The following is an 18,630-nucleotide window of genomic DNA, read 5'->3' as shown; positions in this document are numbered from 1 at the left end:
CTTGCAGCATGCCCTGCTTGTCAAACAATCAAAGAACTCCAGTCCCAGTGCTCGTTACTCCATTCCCAGCTCACCACCCAAGGAACCCTGTCCTAGCACTCCATTCCCAGCCCCACTTTTGCCAGCTTGCATCCCTACCATGCTGGTTAGCCCCTGCCCTTCCATCACTCTCCCCATCTTGGTTTGTGACCAATGGGATCACGTGGCCACTCCCAGCTCAGAGCTCACTTGACAGCCTGTCCTCGGGAAGCCCACTGAGATGAGTCTCCACGTGACTTACTGGAAGGAGGGAGGCCTGGAGTCCCCAATGCCCCCAGTACGCTCCATTGAGGGCGGCAGCTCCGGCTGGTTATCGGCACAGACAGACCCCCCATCTGAGTGCGACCCCTCTGCAGACACCAGCTGAAGAGAGGAGAGAAAGGGAACGAAGCGGCTCAGGAACAGAGTGGGAGCCTCAGCATGAGGTACATTTACAACCGCACTGGCCCTAGGACCAACTGGGGCTTCCATATCTCCAGCCCCTAGGAGCTGGTGGAGGAGGCGGTCTGGGCTGTGCCCAACCCTGGGGCAGACCCCAATGTGCTTTCCATCCTGACCGTTCCAAGTTCTCTGCAAACCCACAACCTCAGTCACACCAGAGGGCGTGAGCACGGCCTGTATGCTGCCTTGTGAGGGGCTCAGTGCCTTGCTCAGAGCAGAAACTAAGCATCAGGGTTTTGTGCGCTGCAAAACACTGTGTTATTCTGGTCATGAAGTAACCTAGACTGTATATGGTTTGGGACAGCACCAAGCACCGTGAGGCCCTAATCTGAACTGGGACCTCTGGGTACTGTTTTAAACAACCACCCACCGCCTGAGCCCGGGCTCAAAGAATGGGGTACAGTGCCTATCACCACCATGGCACCAATGCCAGCTTATCCCCAGGCAGGGAGAACTGGCTGACTCAGGAGGGTTGGGAAAAGGACAGAATGCTCCAGACACTTTATGGAGCTGTTTGAAGATGGCTCCAGCTGAGGCAGTTTCTAACTGGATATATCCCTCCACACTGCTGCCAAGCTGTGTTTGAAAGTGGTTTAGCTGGCACTACATTTAAGCATGATTCCCAAACTTTGTCTGTAGGAGAGGTGGGGACCTAGGTCACCCAATCAAATGCAGCCTAGGACAGTGGTGATCAGAAGTCACTTTCCTATGAGGGCTGATCAATAGCCTTTGAGACAGAGAAACCAAGGCCACGTGCGCTAGGGATAAAGCTACAAAGAGGAGCCAGACGGGAGGGACACAAGCAGCCAAAGCAGGGACCGCACAAGCAGCCAAAGCAGGGACCATTGGTTCCTTGGAGAACTGTCTACAGTTTTCACTGGACTTTCTCTGCCCTGTGCTGACTGGCTATTTCCTCCAACCTTCCCCCTTCCTCAGTCTTCACCTCAGCATCACTCCTCCTACCCTCTTGTCCCCTTCTCTGTCTCTCTCCTTCTCCATCCCTTCAACGTCCCCTCTCTCTTCCCTTTAACTGATCCCCCCAAACTAAACCAACCAAGAAAAGAAAAATCAAATCATAGAACTAACATGCCGTTTGCTGCCATCATACTGTTCACTCTGATTGTGTGTTCTACCCCTTCCTCTGTCTGCTCTGTTTAGACTGCACGATCTTCAGGGGAGGGACTGTCTGTTCTGTGTTTGTACAGCACCTAGCACCCTGGTCCATGACCAAGGATCCTAGGCACTACAGTAATACAAACAATAAATAAATACCTTTCCATTGTTTCCCCTTTCATTGCTGGGCTTGGCTGACCCAAATATGTTTCCTACATGGCATGTTCCCTGCACTGGAGAGCAAGGAGATCGGCAGCGAGTTCTTTCCAGGCCCAAGGAGGGGATTCGGACACTGTCCCTTGGTCTTGGCCCAGTGCAGTGCTGGTCCCGTCCCCCCCTACCCCGGACGTTCTGGTTAAACTTGGATTTATGCTGGAAATGGCCCACCTTGATTATCATGCACATTGTAAGGAGAGTGGTCAGTTTGGATGAGCTATTGCCAGCAGGAGAGTAAGTTTGTGTGTGTGTGTGTGGAGGGGGGTGTGAAAAAACCTGGATTTGTGCTGGAAATGGCCCACCTTGATTATCATGCACATTGTAGGGAGAATGGTCGCTTTGGATAAGCTATTACCAGCAGGAGAGTGAGTTTTTGTGTGTGTGTTTTTTTGAAAAAAGGGGGTGGAGGGGTGAGAAAACCCGTATTTGTGCTGGAAATGGCTCACCTTGATTATCATACACATTGTGAGGAGAGTGGTCACTTTGGATAAGCTATTACCAGCAGGACAGTGAGTTTGTGTGTGTGGTGTTTTTTTTTGTTTTTTTTTTTGGGGGGGGGAGGGTGAGAAAACCTGGATTTGTGCTGGAAATGGCCCACCTTGATTATCATACACATTTTAAAGAGAGTGGTCACTTTGGATGGGCTATTACCAGCAGGAGAGTGAGTTGGGGGGGGGGCGGGGGGTGAGAAAACCTGGATTTGTGCTGGAAATGGCCCAACTTGATGATCACTTTAGATAAGCTATTACCAGCAGGAGAGTGGGGTGGGAGGAGGCATTGTTTCATGGTCTCTGTGTATATAATGTCTTCTGCAGTTTCCACAGTATGCATCCGATGAAGTGAGCTGTAGCTCACGAAAGCTCATGCTCAAATAAATTGGTTAGTCTCTAAGGTGCCACAAGTACTCCTTTTCTTTTTGCGAATACAGACTAACACGGCTGTTACTCTGAAACCGGTCTTAGAACAGGAGCTGGTGCGAGTCTGGAGACAGGTTGAGCAAGAACGACAAGAGAGCTGGAGGCGAGAGGTACTAGGCCTAGCAAGGGCAGCCCCTGATCTTACTTGCTTGGACCACCTGGGCCCCAGTTCTTCTACCTATCACTAGCCATGGGAGGGGACAGGGCCTGATCATAGGACAAACAGGGAATAGTCCACTGCAGTGCTGGAAAGATCACCAGGGGTGGAAGAGGAGGGACTTGGCTGGCCACTAACTGGACTTTGCTGTCTCCAATAGCATCATAACCTCTCTTCCCTGATGCAGCTGGGAAAATCCACCTGCAGCTCTGCTTTCTGTCAGCAGAGGGCACTGCAGATATTCAGAGAAGTGAACAAAGTCCTGGCTCCAATGAGCCCCCAGGCAAGCAGAAACCTTGTTGCAAAAGAAGGTGGGGTGAGAGGCTGGGAGGCCCAGGAAAGCGGGATTGATTATGTTGTGTGGTGAGCTCAGGATTAAATTGCCAGCACAAGAGAAGCGTCAGAGGACAGGTTCTGAAAAGTGCACCCATGGCCCTCTCCATTTAGACACTGTGGGAATGGGGACAGAGAAATAACTACAGATAGACAGGGGGCTGGATCCAGGCAGTAATCTAACAGCACCAGGCTGGAACTCCCCCTCCCCTGTTGGGCAAGGGTCTGTCACTGCTTAGTAACACTCATGCAGTTTCCCTGCCTCTTTAGCTGCTGTGAAGGCTTCAGACTCAATCCCCCCTGCTAAAATTAGCACTAGATTCCTGAAATAGCCTCACTCCAGCCTGTCTGGCAGCAGCAGAACAGACCACACAGCTTCCAAAGCCACCAACCGATGGGGAATCTTGGGGGGGAAGGAGGAAGTCGGAATGTCAGCTGCGCCCAGAGGGAGCCAAGTGCTACTGCCCAGGACGCACAAGGGCTGAAAGCCACTGCTAACTCCAGATGTCTGACAGCCCCACACGGAGTCCAATTAACTCAGGCCCCATCTATAGCAGTATCAGTTGCTAACCTGCCTGGGGTACCAAGAACACAGACTGGTTCTGTATAGGTAGATCGGACCAAACTGTGTTATACCCATATGACATGACTCTGCTCAGCCACAGGCCCTGAATCCATCAGGATGCAAGAGGGGAAGCCAGCTGCTGTGCATGCATACAAACCGCATTTAGAAGTATGGCAAAGAAACGGAGTTGGGGAGCAGAGGGCTCGTAGCCTGCGGGCTCCACTGACCGAGCACATAAGAACAAAGGCAACTGGGAAGGGGAAGAGCAGAGCAGATAGATGCAGCTGCAATAAATACTGGAGAGGGATGGGAATTGGACACGCTCTGCGCAGTGCAGGCGCCCAGCAAGCCACTAGAGGGAGAATTGCAAACTGTTCGGCAACAACTAAAAAAAGGCCAACTGTTTGTGTCTGAGCCGGCAGAGAGGCCCCCATTCCCTGCACTCACAAACAAAGGATTCAACCCCAGTGACATGGGTGCCTTTTTCAGACACACTCATAGCAGGGATAATGCGTGTAGCATGCCCTGGACACCCAGCCGGCTGGTCTCATATTTCCCAAACCTTACTGCTCCCCATCCTTCTTCCCCAACTGTCCTACCATCACCACTGCCGTTTTGTTACCCCTTGTCTGACAGTAGATGGTAAGCTCCTTGAGGCAGGGACTGTGTGTAATTTATCTGCACTGGGAGGCATCGGCTCTCATCCGGCCTAGGTCGCCAGTGCCTGATGGTGGCTTCCATTTGGGGACCGTTCAGTGGCCCCTGGGAAATGAGCTGTTGGATTTCAGTTTAGTTCCTAGTAGGCAGATGCCCACATCCCAACTAGCATCATCTGTAGCCTCAGCAGAGAGGGCAAGGGCTCAGTGGGCCATGGAGACTGAACTGCCTTTGTGTCCCAAAATGGGGTCCCCTCCAGGGCAAGGGGGAGAGCATGTGCCTGGTGTGGGATGGAGGGAGAAGCTTGCCTGTGGCTGCCCAGACAGTACCTTCAGGCTTCACAACAGTCAAATCCAGTCTTCTTCTCGAGCACTTAAAACCCTTTGCTACAGTCATCTGAACTTGGAAAGCTGACCACGCTGTCAGGGCACACTGGTTACCCTAGGCAGGCCAAGAGCAGCACTCCAAGCAGCAGCTACACTAGGAAGCAGTTACAAAAAGTCTTGATACACGTTCTTAACTATTATATCTCCAGGACTGTTTCCTAGCGGGTGTGGGGGACCCAGGACAGACTTGCTCTAGGGTTCAGGACTAGGATGGGAAGTGGTACCCTCAGCCCAGACACTCAGGAGCTCAGCATGGCTTCAGCTCCTACTACAGTTAGTCCCTCTTCAGTACAAAGCACAGCTGTCCCACTGCTCTACCTGGCAATGTACCATGGGAATGGTGATTTTCACAGCTGGTTGCGTAGTCTGATGTAGAGACAGACAGACATCCGGCCAAGAGGCCTGCTTACCCAGGATACCACCCGGCCATTGAAACAGGGAAGCTTGGCATTATCATCCGAGATTTCTTCCTTCACGACCCTGTAGACAAAAGAGATGGGACAGGTTAGCAATAAGGCTCAAATCCTATGGCTAAGGGTCACAGAAGGCAACCTCTGGGTTGAGCCATCAGATCAGACATCAGTTTGGTCATGGGGCAGGAGGAGATGAGAAGGGACAAGGAACTCCTGCTGTTCACAGAGGCACCCACGCTGGGCTGCAGTGTCGTTTCTGATCCCCTTGGCGCTGGCAGCAGAAGGCCCCACTGCAAGTTCAGAGAAATGGCCAGTCGCAGGGTTGATGGGGTGAGGAAAGCACTGGCGGCAGGATGGACTCCAGCTGCTCAGTACCCTACGCTGCTCAGCTATCTCAACCGAGCCCAGAGAAGCCAAGTAGGGGGATGCCTGGAGAGAAACCAATGGAGGGAAGTAACCAGGGCGCATAAAAATCGCTACGTAAAATCATATGAAAATTGGATTTTTTTAACATTTAAATTAAATGCACTTAAAAAAAAACCTTTTTAAAATTAAATTTGAAATTATGATCAGCTATGTGAAGGCCTAACACCACCAGGATCAATGGAAATCATTAAAATATAATATGCTGCAAGAAGCCCTCCTCAATTTCTAAAGAGGTAAAGGGTGCTGGGTTTTGAATTAGATACAGACTCAGAGGAAAACATCTTTATCTTCTGAGGTCCAATCAAGCTTTTTAAAGACGTCACAATGTACACGCCATGTACATGCCATGCATTAAGTATCTGTATCATTTACAGTATTTGCAATGGAGCCGATGCGGCTATCTTCATTTTTCCAAATGTAAGTACTTCCCACTTCTGTTGTGCAGAAATGCCATTATTGTTCATTTCAGTTTAGCTAGCGGGTGTGGGGCATATTTGCTTCATCAAAGTTGACAAACTGATTAGGAGTTGAAAAAGCAGGAAAGCTTGTTTTCCTCTTCCACTCTATGACTAAAATCCTGAGGGACACGAGGGCAGAGTTACAAAGGTAATTTGTGACCTAAATATGCAGAGGGGTACCTAGGTGGATTTTCAAAAGCACCTAAGCAGGGTAGGTGCCTAATTCCCAGTGATTCAACTCTCATTGATTTCAAAATCCCACTGAAGGGAAAGGGAGCAGGAAATGTTATTACAATGAAAGCCTTACTTAATACTTTACATTTCAGATGCTTTAACTGCTTTCCCTTCTTTTCCATTTCTTTAATAAAAGGTTAAAAGAAGCTGTACTGGTGTGTTCGCCATCGTCTCTGAGGCTGAGGTCTCTGTATATCAAACCCCAGACCTTGGTTAACACTGTTTATTGTTGGACAGTGACTGGTTATGACAACACCTCTGGCCCATATATTAATTTAGATTAAATAAAACAGCACCTATCTGCAAACACCTTTGAAAGTGTGGCTTACAGTGACCAGAAACCATCTGCCACTTTGTTAACTACAGTTAATATTGCCTTCATTTAACAAATCAGTTTTAAATGCAAAACACGTTTTGACAACCTTACTTTTTTTCTTTATATATCCAGCACATTTAAGGTGATTTTATTCAGCTAATAAAAACAATTTTAAAATGCTGGTTTTGAGCATTTTTAATTGCATTCCAATCTCCATCCAAATGTAGCTTGACACAAAATCACATACAAAAAGTTAATCTAGTAAATAAGAAATGTATCATTTACCATTTTCTAACATCAGAAAAAATATAAAAATTTAGATTCTGAATATTAAGTTATATAATTGCTTAAATAAATGCATGTGGGCACGTGTGCGTAGATATTATACATCTATATAATTTAGTTAAAAGGGTATATTTCATTGCAAAGCAACATGTTTTAATAGCTACCAACCAATGAGAAAGAACCTTTCTTTAGTAAAAGAACTAAAAAGTGCAAATGCAAAACAGGATTAAATGTGAGTCAGGGTTTCCAGCTTGGTTATTTACATCATGGCTCAGATTGGTGATTTAAATCACTCCACTCTGGAAGTAAACTATTACAGCGAAGCAGGAAGGCACAAAACAAGGGCCACATAAGCCCAATCCTAGATATCTAAGGGCTTCCCCCTAACTTACAGAAAATAAAACTGGATGCAGCTGTCTTCCCTGGACTGTGACCCATCAGCCCAGCATGCAATGCAACCTGGCCACTTAGATCAAGGCAGAGCACGCTGGGACATGGGAGCATAGGTGCTCAGATAGCTGCTGAAATTAGGGCAGCAAACTGCATTTACACGCTTAAAGCATCAAAGGCAAATGGACAATGCTATGTGCCAAAATCCGGGGAACAGGCTTTGCCCCACCCTGGCAGCAATATGAGCTGCTCCATTCAGTGCCACACGCTCCCATTAAGGGAGTCACCAAATGAAACCAAATGGATTTCAAGATCACCACTGGCTGTCAACACACAATTGTTATGAACTCTTCCCAAGGCAGAGAAACAGTGGTTCCTAAGGGACTGGGACGAGGGTGGGGTGGGGTGGGAGGAAGAGAAGAGATGCAGCATCTCAATCCCACAACTGCCCAGAAGGCAATATCCCTTGGGTACAAGGAAAGATACATCCACAGACCAGGAGAGCAAGAACACTTATCAATTTAGAGCAGATTAATCCTTCCTCCTCTAAGGTGTAGCCAGCCCAAGGTCACAGCAAGGCAGCAGCAAATCCAGGATTAAAACTCTGCCAGTCTAATGTTCCTTCCTGTAGTCTGTGAAGTCTTCCACTGACGCTATCAGCGTGGCTCTGCTCCATAGAGCAAGTGTCAAATGCTGGCACATTGCTGAGGAGACACCAGTCTCTTTCACCACCCAAGCCAGTCCGTCTCACTTGCTGGAAGGCTCCCCCAACACTCCCTCCTTGCCTGGCAGCACTAACATCCACTCAGACTGACATAGGCAGCCTGGACTCCATCCAGTTCCTAGAGAGAGCTCCAGGCAGAGCCAGTTTCCAGTACTGTCTGCAGCTTCCTTAGCAGCACAGAGCCCCAAGTGCAAGAAAGGGGGCAGTGCTACCCACGGCAGGGACAAAGTGACCAACAGCCAGGAAGGGACTGAATAGCCCCACAAAGTGTGCTGGCTTTGGGGGGCAGGGAGTGGTGATAGGGGAGACCCCACAATTTCAAATGGCTTGTCCCACCAGGGATCTGCTCCCCATGTCCCCACAGAGAAACAGAAGGAACACAGTTGCTCCTGGAAGGGAACAGGCCTTTCAGGATTCACACTGGTGCTGGGAGCAGATTTCTTCCCCATAGTACATGGACAAGCTCCTCCCAATCTACCCCTCTAACTTTCCTCCATAACCTGCTCCTAGCATGCACATTGCATTATTTATCATGTATTTACCACCAGGATTCCAGCGTGCAATGAAATACATATTTAGAATCCCCAGAGGAAAGCTTGATAGCAATGAGCTCGTCAGAAACTGAACAAGACCATCTCCCTCCCTCCCCGGCCCCAGCCCAGTTCTGTCGACGCCTGTCAATCCTGTCTGCACAGCTCTCCATGCTATTCTAGTCCTAGGCTCTCCACTCTATAGATCTGCTGATGCCTCCCAATCCTGAGCTAAGGTCCTCCTCCCTGCTACACCTCACTCTACCCCAGGTCAGTCACACCTGAGCTGGGCAGCCTCCCATGATAGCTGTGCGTAATGCCACATCTGTTCTCAATAGGTTGCACAGGACAACCCTGGAGGAAGCCATGGAGAAGAACAGGGCCACATACCTCCTGGGGAAGAAGCCTCAGCTGGGGGGGTCATACCCCAGGGTTCCCAAAGCACCGGATGAGACTGAAAGGGGTTTTTCACTCTTGGCTCTCTAAGGACCCTTCTACCTAATGGCAGCCATGGCAGCCCTGTGGAGCCCAGCAGGCTGCCAGGCCAAGGCTGATCCCAGGAGAACTACCCCTGGTTTGCTGTGCACAAGGCAGGCTGGCCTCACACTACAAGGGTTTAACAGACCCACTAGGTTTGGGTAGCTCTGGTGCATGCTGAGAAACGATATCCTCTCCCATCCAATGAGAACTCCTAGCTATTAGTGGGCAGCCCTAACCCTGCCCAATCGAGCGTGGCACAGGCCACATGCCACAGAGCAGACTGCAATGGCTCTGCGACCCACAGAGATTACCGAGCCCAGCAGTCAACAGGGCTGGGAAACTGCTCCAGACAGGATCTGTATTCTTCACAGCCCATCATCCCTTCATATCATCCCCGAAGAGCGACCTACGTGGTATGTGGTCAGTACATGGCAGCACAGCCCCAGGTGTGAGAGGACTGAAGATACCCTGGGCCTCAATAAAGATGCCCCTCCCCTGACTGCATGTGGCCTTCCATGGGCCGTATATACGACAGCACATTGCATTGCCTTCTGCAGCAATCTGCCACGCACAAACTGCACACATTGCCTCAGCCCGACCCATGGCACTCGGCGCGCAGCAGCCGTGGGCAGAGCAGCACGCCACACGCAAACAGCACACAGGGCCTGGCCCCTGGGCAGCGTTCCTCACACTGCCCCACTCCTCTGTGGGGCATTTTCCAACAAAGGGACCTGCGGGAAGGAGGATGGGTCTGGGGGAGGCAGGGTGAGTGGGCGGATGATTCAGGCTCCATCCCCCAGTGACATGGAGGCGGATTGTACACGGAGCCAGGCTGGGGGAGGGCCGCAGGAGCTAGGGTTGGGCTTGCTGGGTATCCGTGAAACAGTTGTCTGCTGAGACGCTGACACAAGCAGCACATCTGCTCCCATGCCGGTGGGGGAGGGGCAGAGGCAGCCTGTGAATAGAGAGGGAGGCGAGGAAGCCAGCTCAGGCCCTCATCAGACCCCTACCCTCCTGCAGCCTTCTCCCTCCAGCAGAGCCAACTGCTCCTCCCCAACACCACCCTCCAGGCTGCCAGCCCCTCCACCGGCAGAGGTGACCAAGCAGGGAATTTCCTGCAGGCTAGTAGCTTTGGGGCAGGGAGGCTGGGATTCATCTTGGTCCCATCACTCCACATGGATGAGAGGAGTGCAGAGTGTCCTCCGGAGAGACCCAATCCCAGGCTCACAAGCACAGGGGATTTCATATATTACAGCAGGATGGATGGGGGTGAGGGGAAGGTAACAGGAATGGGGCAGGGGGAGAGGAGGCAGCTGAAATCAAACAAGTACTTGGAGACTGCTGGCCTGTGTCCCCGATGGAGCCCCTGGGCTCCAGAGCCACTACCAGGTAGCCTCAAATGCAGCTGCTGGAGTCTTAGCCTCTCCCATTTCCCTGCAGTGCCTCCTGCTGACACAGCAGTGCTGGCTATGGGGGAGCTATGGGAATCACTCCAGCCCAGGGCTCTCCTAGACAGGGCCCACTGGCTACCAGGGATGCGCAGGAAAGCTAATGCATCTGGCAAAAGAGAGAGAGAGAGATTCAGTGGGAAGGAGAAACCCAGAAGTAGAAACATGGAAACATTCGAGAAGCCTGGGGGTGAGAGTAGCTATCTCTGGATATGCAGTTTTGAGCTGCGTATGCAGCGATATTCTTGGGCACAAAGGGGATAGACTCCCTCCAGAGCATCTTTGGGATGACCGCATCCAGAATCGTGTTCACTTCTGAAGCCTCATTAACAGAAAGATAATGACAAACGGAAGGAAGTACAGAGAAAAGCCACTGAAATTATCAAGAGCACCCGGGAACTTACTTATGGAGAAGAGATCAGAAAACCCAAATCCGCATAGTTTGAGGGGTGGGGAAGAGGTTGAGAATGGAAGAGGGGGCAATAATGTGATCACAAAGCATCTGAGGCATGTATTATACCAAGGATGGAAAGGAATGCCTCAGAGTAAAGCAGTGAGCTAGGAGATTCAATTCAGCAATGGCAGTTGCAGGCTGAAGATCAGGAAAAACTTCAGAACAGAGGGTTTTTTTTCAATTTAAGGAAATTCATAAGCAAAAAGCTTAATTTATTTTAAGGAAAAACCCATCACAGAACAGTGGCATTTTCTCAGAAAGGCTAGAACTCAATGTTGAGCGCAACCTTACATTACACTTCCACTGAAGTAACTGAGGCAACCTCCAACTGAACTACGTTTTATGGCTGGGAGATGCACATGCACGAAGTCTGTAAGGCATGCTGGGGTGAGAAGGGCTCTAGGAGCACAAGATGAGACTGTCGCGTCCCTTCAAACTCCTTTCCCAAGCCCCCACGAGCAATACCTTCCTCGGCATTCCAATTTCGTAGCACAAGGAGCTTACAGACTCAACTGCACACCAGCTCCCTTGAGCCTTCCCTCTCAGAAGGCAATATACTGTACCCCAACTGTCCTCAAGTGTCTCCATCATCTGGTCCCAATGTGCTGCTGAGAACTTCATCACACAGTTGCCTTCGTTTGAGGTTTTTGGGAAGCAGGGATTGTAAAGCAACTGATCTGCGAAACTGGGACCCTACAATAACACAGTGCCATAGCAAGCACCTGTCATCTGTTCTCCTGCATAAGTCATAAAATGAACTTTACAAGGAGTCTTCAAGTTTTGTTTCACTGCTTGCTCACAGAGGCAGCAGGGAAAGCCACACCCAGGAACTAAAGCACATCACCAAGCTCTGCCATTTTTGGCCTGCCAACTCAACAGTCTCTCAAAACCAGTCTTACCCCCTGGTGCTCCTATTGCTAAGGGAAGTAATGGAGCCAGTGAAGGAGCAAAAGACTGAACATGCGCATACCCAACTGTAACAACTTCCCTCCCACGCTCCCTCAGATATACTGTATTAAAAAGGAATTACTGTGGGGAACTTCTATGACCTGTTTTATACAGGTGATAACACTAGATGGTCACAATGGTCCCTTGTGACCTTGGAATCTAAGGAATCAGTCATGCAGGATTTTTTTCAGCAGGGCTACTCAGGGCCATGACTCCTTCAAACTGAGAACAGGCAAAGGGGGCGTGAAATTCTCCCCAGCCCAAGGGCTGAGCACTCTGACTTCAATGAAACCTTGGTCACTCACTGTTCCTTTGTCACTGTTGGGCAAGTTCTTTATAGTTCCCAGCTCCTAAAGAGCTCCTTTGGCCTGCTTCACATCACTGCAGTCATGAGGCCTTGTCAAGGCACCTATTATTATACTACAATATAGTGTACAGGTCCCAGTTAGGGATCGGGGCCCCACCGAACTAGGCACCGTACACACAATAAGAAGATGGTTCCTGTTATGATTTCTCTGCCCTAGACAGACACTCAAGCATTAGAATAGCCCTTTCAATGATTGGAAAAGAAACCAGCTCAGGCCCTATGTCCCAGAGCTGGAGGTGGCAGACACACTCAGCTCCTGCTGGATTTGTGCTCAGTGAAGAGGGCACCCCCTTCCATGCCACCCCACCCAGGACTGAGTGTTGATCCAGCCCAGAGATGCAGAAGGAACAGGATTTGGAAATAAGCAAACTGACCTCAGAGGCCTGTCTAGCACCAAGATTTAACTAAACTACGCACGAGGCCCAGAAATCAAATTAAGCCAAAGACCCACAGTGGCCTCTCCCACCTGGATCTCTGCGAGCTGCAGAGTAACCATCTGGCTGTAGGACCCACCCTGCACAAGCTCCACAGACCTGTCAGTCTGGACAGACACAGGAAGCTGGGGGAAAAACTGCAGGAGACACAGAGGCATTTCCACATTAATTAATTTTGCCCTGCCCAGCAGACACCTCTGGCATCCACCCCCACAACAATGTTTAAAGAAGCCATCAAAGGAGCCATTCTCCAGGTCTCTGAAGGTTCAAAGCCACTTTCATGACCTCTGGCTAGGGCAAAAGGAAACACCCCAACTAAAAATAAGCCCATCTCCCCACTCCTGTAATCCAAGCAGCTTCAACTCATTGGGGCAGAATGAGCTAGTCTACAAGGTCAACCACAAAGGTAGCAGATAAGCCTAAAGGGACCACACTGGGGGAATGAATGAAGGGCCTCTGGGTAAAAAACTCCCTACAGACAAATTCAGGAAACCTTGGACAAGCCAGCAGACATAACAACATACCCAGGACTGAAAGCTGGGCTCCTGCTGAGGGAAAACTGGCTCAGAGAAGCTGCAACTGAAAGAAGATGGATATATATTAGGGTGGGCTAAACACAATCCGAAGGTGGCTTTTAAGGTTCATCTGAATGGTGAGGGGTGGCCAACAAAAACAACAGAGCCTAGCCTACCGTGCTGCTCAGCTCCAGTTGGATCCAAGCAGCTGGGAGACGCCACAGCAATGTCAAAGATACGAACATAGGGATTAAGCACACGATACAGCACCCATCACTGTAGTACCTGGATGTCAACTCCCCTTGCAACGCTTGCTGACAGAAGAGAGAAGAAACTCACCAACGTACCAACTAACTATCCAACAGGAATTGCCAGCTTGATGATGTCAAGCAGAACAGAGCTCAGCTCCCATTGGAATGCTGAGGAAAAAGCAGGGACTAGCCAGTTAGATGGAAGGAAAGATCTACGGGGCCAATGGCAGTAGCTAACCCAGTGCTTACAACAAATCCGGTGTACTTCACATTCTTATTTAGTAGCTCGTTAATGAGCTCTCTATGGAATCTCTGCAGTTCTTCCAATATCTTACTTCAGAGTAACAGCCATGTTAGTCTGTATTCGCAAAAAGAAAAGGAGTACTTGTGGCATCTCAGAGACTAACCAATTTATCTGAGCTGCACGAAAGCTTATGCTCAAATAAATTGGTTAGTCTCTAAGGTGCCACAAGTCCTCCTTTTCTTTTTGCAATATGTTACTGTTTTCCAGGCTGCCTGAGAACGTAACACGCTCTCTGTTTTACCTGCAGGGGCTGGGACCTTACAGGGGTTAAAGCGAGAAGCAAGGGAAACATCAAAGCAAGGAGGTGCAAAGAGCTCTCCAGGGATATGGAGGAATACTGCAACAAAGGAGTTGACCCACACCACTGCCAGTACATGTAGTGTGGCAGGCAGGGATGAGAAGATCAATGAGCCCCTGTGTGTGCAATGTAGCAGGCAGGAGGAGGCCCTCCTTCCTTGGCCTTTGGAGGAGAGAAGCCCAGCCAGCTCCAGCTCTTTCTTAACAGCAGGCAAAGCTCCTGCCAAAAAAATGCTGATGTTGTGGAATGTGCTGGGTTAGCAGAACAGCTCATTCCTGGAAAAGCATCAACTCAGCGGGAGAGCAAAGAGAGGCAAAAAGGGAGAAGAGGGGATCTGAGCAACTCAACCTCCACACCTGGGGAACAAGGGAGTCACCACAAAACAATTCGCTCACCAGCAGCCCCTCCTCCTGGCCTCTCCGCACAACAGGCCCATCCCAGCACAGCCCCTTTGTTCTCAGACCATATTCCTGGACCAGTCAGCAGTGCAGCCTCCTTGCAGAGCAGAACTGGTCAGGCACAAAACCAGGCAGACACCTCCAAATCACGTATGAGTCCTGGGCACACATTTGTTGGGAGGACAGTGACTATTCACTGGATTTATTCCCCCCCACCCCGTGAACAATCGGTATGTGTTTAACAACAGATCTGCCCAGGGAGGGGGAGGAGGCAACAAAATGGCCTCTGAGTGCACCCTGGCCTCATGTCACCGACCAAAGTTCCACCTAAGCTTCACAGCTGCGCGGCAGCCTATTAAGCACCGCACAGGCGCTCAGGGCTGCAGCAGGGAGAAGCGCCTCTCTCCACCATGGCAGCTCCGGGGCTGGGGCCCCGGGATAAGCACCTCTCCCCTGGCCACAGCAGGTCTGGGCCGGGGCTAGGTTGTGGCCAGAGGAGGGGGAGGGGCGCCTCTTCCCCAACTACGGCAGATCCGGGGCTGGGCTGGGCCTAGGAGAGGCACCCCTCTCCCAGCCCCAACCCAGCCCCGGACCCGCCACGGCAAGGGGACAGGCACCCCTCCCCCGGCCCCAACCCAGTCCAGCCCAGGGAGAGGTGTCACCCTGCTGTAGCCCCGGGGCAGCCTGCACCCAAAGCCTCCCATCCCCAGCCCCTCCCCAGAGCTGGCACCCGTAGCCAGAGCCCTCACCCTCCATACCCCAACCCTCTGCCCCAACCCTGAGCCCTCTCCCACATTCTGAACCCCTCGGCCCCACCCCTGCCACATGAATTTTGCGTATGTGCACCAATACGGAGGTGATGTGTGACACATCATCTCCATATCAGTGCACATAACAAAATTCTTTCCGCATATGTGTGGGAAAAATTAGAGGGAAAACTGTCGCCAACCATCACATACTACCCTCACACTGCCCCATCCAACAGTGCAAGAGTACTGGGAAGGGCGGGGAGGGGGAAGCCCAAACATGAGACATTCGGGATGAAGGAGAAGGCACAACCTTGCTAATCAGACTCTAGGCCAGAAGGTTCCAGTAGTCTCAGCACCTACGGCCTCCCACAGTGCAGCTGCCCAGAGGGGCTTGTAAAGCAAGGGCAGTGGGTGAGGTTGAGAGTTCTACTCATACACCTCTGAGGCCAGCATGAGGATGACTCCATATGGGATGCTGGGCTGGACAATGGCAGGCAGTGCACCCACTGATGGGGCACCTCCGCTTCCCACAGTGAGCAGAAGCCAGTGCTGCTTCCTTATGTGGGAGCAACTACAAAGCTCCATTCTTGGGCCTTGATGGCTATTTCCTTTGAAGCAGCATCTAAAGGACAAAGTCATGTTTCTCAGCCCTAGCAAACGTAAATTTCACACAGGCTCTTTCCCAAACACATGACTTCAGATAAACAACTATGTTCCTTCTACACCCTGCTCCCATTTCCAATGAAATGCCCTGTAAGGACAGAGAGGGGCAGCTGTGGGGAGCGGCAGAATCCTGAGTCCTTTTCTCCACAGGCTCACAAAGTCTCCAGATGGCCTGTGGGACTATCAACAGCAACTTCTCTCCTGACCAGGGCACTCTGTGCCTACACAGACAGCCTCTACAAAGCCAACAGGGGAGAAATAACAAGCACCAAATCACCTCCTTTTATAGTATGACAAAGCAACAGCCCCAGACAATGACAGACGGAACCACAAAAAAGTGGATATGCCCCTTTCCAAAAGTCGGGCCAGGGCAGCTGCGGATGATGGCTTAAGAAACAACTGGATAGTCACGGATCCGGGACTCTACATCCCAGCATATCTTTTGGTGGAAGGGAGGGCGAGCAGTTGCACCAATTCCCCTGCTGGCTCTCGCTCTCCTCCCAGATGCAGGGGAGGAGAGCGAGAGCCAGCTTGAGAACTATTTCCAACCACAGCAGGAGCAATCACTGGACAACTCCTCTGCACCACAGCCAAGCAGGGAAGGAAGAAATCACACACATAGTACTGTATAGAGTGCCCACCAGACAAATGTCAGCAAACTGGGAAGAATTCAAAGAAAAGCACCAAAAACAATGTGGCTGGAATGATCAGCCTGCAAGGAGACAGTTACAGAAATACACCTGTCTACTGGGGGAGGAGGAGGCATGGACAATAGGAACCGACAGACCAGACCAGACCAGACCAGACCACTGGACCAGCTAGCCTAGTCTCCTGACTCCAACAGTGGCCAGTACAGTCATTTCAGAGGAAGTTGAAAGAAATTCACAGAATGAATTCTGAATGGGACAGATCTTAAGAGCATTTTATACTAAATCCAGCCATTTCTCAGGCTCTTCCCCAGAGGCAGGACCCAGCACTAGAGCAATGCACCTACTGTAGGACAAGCATGGACTCTCAGCAGGGCCACCATAACAAAGATTATTTTCCAGGCAAATCAAAGGGTATGTCTACACTACAAAATTAGGTCGATTTATAAAAGTCGATTTTTAGAAACCGATTTTATACAGTCGATTGCGTATGTCCACAGCAAGCATATTAAGTCGGCAGAGTGTGTCCTCACTACCGTGGCTAGCATCGACTTACAGAGCTGTGCACCGTGGGTAGCTATCCCACAGTCCCCGCTGCCCACTGGAATTCTGGGTTAAGTTCCCAATGCCTGATGGGGCAAAAACATTGTCGTGGGTGATTTGGGGTACATGTAGTCAGGCCCCCCCTCCCTCCGTGAAAGCAACGGCAGACAATCATTTCGTGCCTTTTTTCCTGGGTTACCCATGCAGACGCCACACCACAGCAAGCATGGAGATCGCTCAGCTCACCGTCACTGTATGTCTCCTGGGTGCTGCTGGCAGACGCAGTACTGCATTGCTACATGGCAGCAGCTCCTTGCCTTCGCAGCAGATGGTGAAGTAGGACTGATAGCCATCATGCGTCTCCTGGGTGCTCCTGGCAGACCTTGGTGAGGTTGATCAGGGGCGCCTGGACAGACATGGCTATCCTCCTCTTGGAGCACCAAATGGGACCCAGAGACTCCAAGTTAGTCTCTTCTTTAAGTTTCGTCTCACGGAGATTCAGTCCTGCCTGGAATATCATGCGAGCTGGAGGCTTCTGCCTCAGGCTGCTCTCCCAGCTGGCAGCACCATGAGGTCGCACCCACCCCAGCCTACCCCTTGCTCCCATGGCTCATGAAGCCTGGACAATAGTAAGGAGCAGTTCAACTATAGGCTGAGCAAGTGCAGAATGGTGGTAGAATGTGCCTTTGGACGTTTAAAAGCTCGCTGGCGCTGTCTGCTGACTAGGTCAGAGCTCAGCGCAACCAAGATTCCTATTGTTATTGCTGCTTGCTGTGTGCTCCATAATATCTGTAAGAGTAATGGGGAGACATTTATGGCAAGGTGGGAGATTGAGGCAAATCGCCTGGAGTCCAATTTTGAGCAGCCAGACACCAGGCGATTAGAGGAGCACAGCAAGGTGTGCTGCGCATCAGAGGGGCTTTGAAAACCAGTTTCATGACTGGCCAGGCTTCGGTGTGACAGTTGTGTATGTTTCTCCTTGATGCAAACCCACCCCCCTTTATTGATTTTAATTCCCTGTAAGCCAACCATCCTCCCCGCTTCAAAATAAAGTAATTATTGTTTTGAAACCATGCATTCTTTCTTTATTAATTAAAAACAAAAATAAGATAACGGACAAGGTAGCCCGGGTGGGGAAGGGGAGGAGGAAGGACAAAGCCACATTGATTTTTAGTGTGGCTACAATAAGCAAACTGTTTGAATGTCAGCCTTCTGTTGCTTTGGCCATCCTCTGGAGTGGAGTGGCTGGGTGCCCGGAGCCTCCCCCTACCCGCATTCTTGGGCATCTGGGTGAGGAGGCTATGGAACACGGGGAGGAGGGCAGGCGGTTATACAGTGAATGCAGAGGGGGTCTGTGGTCTTGTTGACTTTCCTGCAGCTCCAACAGACACTTCATCATGTCCGTTTGCTCCCCCATTAGCCTCAGCATCACGTTCTGCCTCTGCTCTTCGTGCTCACTTAATTCTTTCCTGGTCTCTGCCACTGAATGCCTCCATACATTAAGCTGTGCCCTATCAGTGCGGGAGGACTG

General features: G+C 50.6%; 1 protein-coding gene across 4 annotated transcripts in view; it reads right to left on the bottom strand.

Annotated features, from left to right (window-relative positions):
* Positions 1-18,630, bottom strand: part of DVL3 (dishevelled segment polarity protein 3) — a 45,236-nt gene that overhangs the window by 11,851 nt on the left and 14,755 nt on the right. For all 4 annotated transcript variants that reach the window (XM_073359180.1, XM_073359179.1, XM_073359183.1 and 1 more), the window contains exons 2-3: positions 5,235-5,304; positions 281-402 (exon numbers count right to left, since the gene is read on the bottom strand). In XM_073359180.1, the coding sequence (XP_073215281.1) occupies positions 281-402; positions 5,235-5,304 (192 nt within the window). The remainder of the gene's footprint in view (positions 1-280; positions 403-5,234; positions 5,305-18,630) is intronic.

The sequence above is a fragment of the Lepidochelys kempii genome, chromosome 9 (genome assembly GCF_965140265.1).
Source record: "Lepidochelys kempii isolate rLepKem1 chromosome 9, rLepKem1.hap2, whole genome shotgun sequence".
NCBI classification, from domain to species: Eukaryota; Metazoa; Chordata; order Testudines; family Cheloniidae; genus Lepidochelys; species Lepidochelys kempii.
The sequence above is the reverse complement of the archived record's forward strand: the minus strand, read 5'-3'. Positions and strand labels throughout refer to the sequence as shown.